General features: G+C 44.9%; 4 protein-coding genes across 4 annotated transcripts; 2 read left to right on the forward strand and 2 right to left on the reverse strand.

Moving 5' to 3' along the window:
* Positions 1-43: 43 nt before the first annotated feature.
* Positions 44-3145, reverse strand: LOC110177270 (dynein regulatory complex subunit 2). The gene is made up of 5 exons (XM_020943926.2): positions 2872-3145; positions 2561-2813; positions 2250-2473; positions 719-1297; positions 44-633 (listed from the first exon to the last, which is right to left on the reverse strand). Exons 1-5 carry the CDS (start codon positions 3010-3012, stop codon positions 193-195), a joined length of 1638 nt encoding a protein of 545 aa, XP_020799585.2. The 5' UTR covers positions 3013-3145; the 3' UTR covers positions 44-192.
* Positions 1496-2571, forward strand: Obp59a (Odorant-binding protein 59a). Its single transcript, XM_020943933.2, has 2 exons — positions 1496-1890; positions 1986-2571. Exons 1-2 carry the CDS (start codon positions 1504-1506, stop codon positions 2229-2231), a joined length of 633 nt encoding a protein of 210 aa, XP_020799592.2. The 5' UTR covers positions 1496-1503; the 3' UTR covers positions 2232-2571.
* A 145-nt stretch (positions 3146-3290) lies between the features above and the next one.
* On the forward strand, positions 3291-4184 carry Obp58b (Odorant-binding protein 58b). Its single transcript, XM_020946560.2, has 3 exons — positions 3291-3390; positions 3497-3848; positions 3904-4184. The coding sequence occupies exons 1-3, from the start codon at positions 3340-3342 to the stop codon at positions 4113-4115; spliced, it is 615 nt and encodes a 204-aa protein (XP_020802219.2). The 5' UTR covers positions 3291-3339; the 3' UTR covers positions 4116-4184.
* A 109-nt stretch (positions 4185-4293) lies between these two features.
* Obp58c (Odorant-binding protein 58c) lies at positions 4294-5185 on the reverse strand. Its single transcript, XM_086829023.1, has 2 exons — positions 4718-5185; positions 4294-4660 (listed from the first exon to the last, which is right to left on the reverse strand). Exons 1-2 carry the CDS (start codon positions 4935-4937, stop codon positions 4452-4454), a joined length of 429 nt encoding a protein of 142 aa, XP_086685149.1. The 5' UTR covers positions 4938-5185; the 3' UTR covers positions 4294-4451.
* Between the last annotated feature and the right edge of the window lie 129 nt (positions 5186-5314).

Consider the following 5314-nt stretch of genomic DNA (forward strand, 5'->3'; position numbering starts at 1 on the left):
AACATTCTTGTTATTTGTATTATTTTCTCAAAATAACAATTAATTCTGTACATTTAGTATCATTTCTTCATTATTAATTAATTACTATTATTAAGTTTGAATTGTTCGTAATATATTTGATTTCTGAAACTAGGAATTTAAAATAAGAATATTATATAGTTAAGCTGTTAATACTTTAGCTTTTCTTAAACTTTACAGACACCATTTTCTGTTGATTCTGGCCAGCTCTACCCTACCCCTGACCAAGTTCCTTGAGCGTACCGCACTTGTGAAATTAGCCTCGAAGGCGGGCACTCGACTGCGCCCCGAATGGAGATGGAAAGTGGGCGGTGTGGGCGCCTGAGGACGACGACCTGTGGGCAGGGCGCTTCTCACCTGCTTGGGCTGGAGCTGCAGACGCGACACCCGGTCCACAGACATGCTCTTGGGTCGCCGGGCCAGGTATTGGTGGATGTGACTGTTGGAGCCGTTGGCTATATTCAGATTGACCAGATAATCTTGCAGTTGAGCCTTCAGTTGGGCGTTCTCTGCTTCCAGGCGACGCTTTTGCTGTTTCAGGCAGGCTACATCCACGGCTACGTTGTTTACCCGCCGCCAAAAGGTGTCCATTTGAGGCACCACACCCACCTCGTCCTGGAAAAAGATAAATTTTATAAATGGGTATGTAAGAAGAAAATCCTTAATGAGTTATTCTTAACCATAACAAGAAGACCCTTACCTTAAGGAGATCAGTAGCCGGATCGGTTGATACTCCAGCCTGTTGATCCTCCAACTCACGTATCTCTATAATCTCCCGGGATATCTCAGGCAGCTGGAACATGCGCTCCCGCTCTGTTTCCATCTTGGCACAAACGTTGGACAGCTGGATCAGTATCTCCCCCTTTCCCACTATCTCCTGGAGAAACTCCAGGGCATTGTAGCTCTCCACGGACATCAGCTTGAACGACTGATGATTTTGGGCCACCTCGTCCTCCACGCAGGTGCGGAGCTCCCGAAGTCGTTCGGTCAGCTGCTGCTTGATGGACTGCCGCTGCTCCACTTGACCCTGTTGCTTAATATAGAACTCCTCGGAGACCAGACGCAGATTGGCCAGTTGGTCCACCAAATGCTCGATTTCATGCGTTTGCTGGCTGATCTGAAGGGCTGCCTCCTCGTCCCGCTGCTTGAGATCCACATACTCCGAATAGAAACCCTCGATGTGCTGGCAATAGCCGGCGAGGACGGACTGATACTCCTGCCACAGCTTCTCCAGCCTGGCCTCTCCCCTGGAGGTGATTTGTTCCAACTGCAGTTGCATCTGTGCGTTTAAATTAAATTATGAATTAAGTAAAATATTAATCAAACCACTGAAAATATGTCACAATGACACATTAATATGGCACGCGATTCCCAAGCGAGGGATGACTTTGAAGCATTGTGTGTCAGTCATGCAGTTATTTTGGATGTCACTCTTAGCAACTATAAATGGAGTTGGTTCAGCTGATTCCCCAATCAGTTAACGAGATGCGTTTGCTAATCTTGGTGGTCATCTGCCTAAGCATCTGCTCCCACTGCATTTCCAGCCTCAAGTGCCGATCGCAGGAGGGCTTGGGCGAGGCAGAGTTGAAGAGAACCGTTCGGAGCTGCATGCGCCGGCAGGACGACAACGAGGATCGAGGACGCGGACAGACAGGCCGGCAAGGAGGCGGTTATGGCTATGATTTTGGGCGCAATCAGGATGAGGATCAGGAGCAAGATCGGGATAGAAATCAGGGAGGTCGCGGTGGCTATGGCAACCGGTGGCAGCGTAGCTTGACCCGGCAACAGGAAGGCAGGAACAACACTGGAGGAGGCTCTGGAGGCGATGGAGGTCAGTGTGTGGCCCAGTGCTTTTTCGAGGAAATGAATATGGTAGGTGTTTACCCATCGCTAACTCTTCCTTGGACTTATAGTAGCTCCAGGGCTGAGACTATAAATATTTCCTATTTCTTCCTATCCTTCCCCAGGTGGATGGCAATGGGATGCCCGATCGGCGCAAGGTGAGCTACTTGCTGACCAAAGATCTGCGCGACCGGGAACTCCGCAACTTCTTTACGGACACCGTGCAGCAGTGCTTCCGGTATCTGGACAACGTCGGTCGGAGCAGGCAGAACAAGTGCGCCGTCTCCCGGGAGCTGGTCAAGTGCATGTCGGAGTACGCGAAGGCGCAGTGCGAGGATTGGCAGGAGCATGGCAACATGCTCTTCACCTAGGTTCTTGCCCTAACTTACCCCACTCTTTAAGTCCTCGCAGCGGTCCAGAAAGCGCTCGTGGTTGTCACGGATCCCGCCGTCGGTCGTCTCCTCCAGCTGGTAGAAAACGCACTCGAGCTGCTGCTGCTTCTGGGCGTGCATGTCCTTGAAGCCGGCAGAGTCCTGTTCCCACTCGCTTAGCACCGCCTGCTTATCATCCTCGTAGATGCGTCGAAAGAACTCGATGCGTTCACGATGGGTGTCTTAGTTTTTAGGGATTCATTTGGGGCAGGATGAGACTTCAGTTATTAAGGTGTTTGGTTTTATAATTCTCTTATCAATAAACCCACCAACAATTTTAGTAATATTTTCCATATGGGATTGCTGGAGATTGGCGTACATATCCTCAGTGGATTCAATGTGGGCAATCAATCGATGTATAACCTGATCCTTGCGTTTTAGGGCTTCCTGGAAGAAGGACTCCACATCGACGATTTCACTACGCAGCTCCTGGATTTTAACCTGGCGCAATATGCTACGCCATTCCTGGTTTATCTTGGCCATGTTCAACCGTCCAAAGGCATCCTCCCTTTTCAGTTTGTTCTATTGGAAACGATGCCTTAAGTGATTTTAATTTTCTATTGAAATCGGTAAGCGATACCTTCATGTACATGGAAATGAGCTGCATCTTACGGCGCCGCGTCTCCTCCTCCTGATCGGCCCTCATTTGCAGATACCGGGCGCGTTCCTCCTCGGACATTTTGGCCAACTTGTTGCCTTTGCCTTTACCCTTTTTACCCATCTTGCTACTGTTTTTTCTCCCTTTTTAGAATTTTCCCTTAAATCAGCTTATCAAGTTTCAAAGGCCAATCTCAGACTAATTAAGCGAACAAAAGCCGCGCCTCGGGAAATAAATAACGATTTCATTGTCGGCGTTACCATGACGCGAGTTTTAGTGGCCGCCGGGTTACCTGGCCGTTGCCAGGTTTGTTGTCACAATAATGGATGCGAATTAAATTAATGCGGAACATTGCAAAATGCCATTAGGACGGAACTGTGTCCATCAAAGGGGAACCGTTTGGCTGACATATAAAATGAGGGTACACTCTAAAGCTAAAAACCTGTCAACATGATTAGGACTGGCTTTGTGATTCTCTGTGTGATTCTGTCGCAGTTATTGGTGTGTATTTTAAGAGATTTACTTTGTATTTTATAAACTAAGGCAATGCTAGTAATATACCACAACTTTAACAGTTTATTTAAAGTATTTAATTTTCATCTTTTAGTATAGCACCTTAGCTATCCAGATAAATTGCAGGCACACGGAGCGTATTCATGAGGAGAACATCCACCGTTGCTGCAAGCATCCCGATGGCCATAACGATGTTACCGAAATGTGCGCCAAACAGACCAATTTCCGTCTGCCCAATGCCAACGAGGAGGCCATAGAGGATGTTACGGTGGACCAAGCCATGACCGGCACTTGCTGGGCCAAGTGTGTCTTTGAGCATTACAATTTGTTGGAGAACAACACCTTGGATATGGTTAAAGTCAGGTCTTACTACAAGAGATACCACAGCACGGATCCAGAATATGAGACTGAAATGCTGAATGCTTACGAGAAATGTCATTCGGAAAGTGAGTAATTTCATTTTATAAATTTAGAAATACTTAACTTAGTTTCTTTTTTTAGACGAAAAGGCTGCCGAGCAGTTCCTGTCGCTGCCAATAGTAAAGGCCTTTGGTTCGGGCAAATTTTGCAAGCCCACATCCAGCATCATTATGTCCTGTGTGATTTATAATTTTTTCCATAATTGCCCAAAGAATCGTTGGTCCAATACCACCGAATGCCAGGAAGCACGGGCCGTTTCCAAGAAATGCAAGGATGTGCTCACCATCATGTAAAAATTGTAAATTATTGTGTTTATAATTCAATAAATTATACATAAAATGGTGTATGTGCAAAGAAAACAAGTTTGAGAAGAATTATTATTTAACTGTATAATTTGTTGTTAAAATCAACTTGCTTTAAATATATATTTTCTCAGGGTTAATTGAAACCATTTTAAAAGCCTTTAAGATATTCATTTTCATCATATCCTTTATTATACTTTTATTTTTAACCTTAGATTGCATAGAATATATTTCCCAAATTCCCTAACCTTTTACATTTCAAGAGACGATAAAATCTTTAATTGTATATTGAAATAATTTTTATTGCATATCCTTTTAAATTGAAATCTAAAGTGTGGCCAGCGAGTCCTGACACTTCTTGCTAAAGGCCAAAGTGTCCTCGCACTCCTTGGTCTTGGACCAACGGTCTGCTGGACAGTTGTGGAAAAACTGACGAATCACACAGGCCAGAACCACACTGGACTTGGGTTCACAGAAGTGCTTGGACATCTGCTTAAACAGGGGCTTCGACAGGAACTTGGAGGTGTTCTCCTCACCTGCAGGAAATAAATAATTGTTAGAAAGATATCCAATCGGGTATGATCTTTACTCACTTTTGCCATGGCAGTGATCAAAGGCATTAATCATTTCCTTGGCATATTCCGGATCGTCGACAAATTTGTCATTGAAATATTTCTTAACAGCCACCATATCCAGGTTGTTATCCTTCATCAGGTTTAGTTTTCCAAAGACACACTTGCCAAAGCAGGTGCCACGAATGGCTCGATCTGCGGTGATGTCCACCAGTGCCTCCTCGTTACGATTGGGCAGCATAAAATCCGTTTCCTTGGCACAGCTCTCGATAATGTCATTGTGGCCTTCGGGATGCTTGCAGCAGTAATGGATATGCTCCTCATTAATGGCCTCCGGATTTTCACAGTCAATTTTAATGCCTCTGGTGAACTGGAAAAATAAATATGTATTCAGTAAATATTATTATTTTTGTAAGGGCTTACCCATATTAGGCATGCAAAACTGGCTAGAATTATAAACTTCATGGCTCTGCTGCTGCTCTCTCCTACAAAATCAGCTAAAGCCACACTCTTTATATAGTGAACAGATAAATTGTTTGAAGTATTAGCAGGAAATCGTTGCCAATTTGCCAAATGTCAAGTCATCAAACTGTCGAAAAATAGAATATATATTTACCG

Source organism: Drosophila serrata, unplaced genomic scaffold (assembly GCF_035046125.1).
Source record: "Drosophila serrata isolate PLE 108 unplaced genomic scaffold, ASM3504612v1 contig_184, whole genome shotgun sequence".
NCBI lineage: Eukaryota > Metazoa > Arthropoda > Insecta > Diptera > Drosophilidae > Drosophila > Drosophila serrata.

Excerpts from the sequence above, each read along its gene's own strand:
- Obp59a (XM_020943933.2), top strand. The coding sequence starts at position 1,504 with ATGCGTTTGCTAATCTTGGTGGTCATCTGCCTAAGCATCTGCTCCCAC. Across the intron at positions 1,891-1,985 it reads TTTTCGAGGAAATGAATATG|GTGGATGGCAATGGGATGCC; the intron begins GTAGGTGTTTAC and ends ATCCTTCCCCAG.
- LOC110177270 (XM_020943926.2), bottom strand. The coding sequence starts at position 3,012 with ATGGGTAAAAAGGGTAAAGGCAAAGGCAACAAGTTGGCCAAAATGTCC. Across the intron at positions 2,814-2,871 it reads TCATTTCCATGTACATGAAG|AACAAACTGAAAAGGGAGGA; the intron begins GTATCGCTTACC and ends CGTTTCCAATAG. Across the intron at positions 2,474-2,560 it reads AAATATTACTAAAATTGTTG|ACACCCATCGTGAACGCATC; the intron begins GTGGGTTTATTG and ends CTAAAAACTAAG.
- Obp58b (XM_020946560.2), top strand. The coding sequence starts at position 3,340 with ATGATTAGGACTGGCTTTGTGATTCTCTGTGTGATTCTGTCGCAGTTA. Across the intron at positions 3,391-3,496 it reads TGATTCTGTCGCAGTTATTG|TATAGCACCTTAGCTATCCA; the intron begins GTGTGTATTTTA and ends TTCATCTTTTAG. Across the intron at positions 3,849-3,903 it reads CGAGAAATGTCATTCGGAAA|ACGAAAAGGCTGCCGAGCAG; the intron begins GTGAGTAATTTC and ends TTCTTTTTTTAG.
- Obp58c (XM_086829023.1), bottom strand. The coding sequence starts at position 4,937 with ATGCTGCCCAATCGTAACGAGGAGGCACTGGTGGACATCACCGCAGAT. Across the intron at positions 4,661-4,717 it reads TGATCACTGCCATGGCAAAA|GTGAGGAGAACACCTCCAAG; the intron begins GTGAGTAAAGAT and ends TATTTCCTGCAG.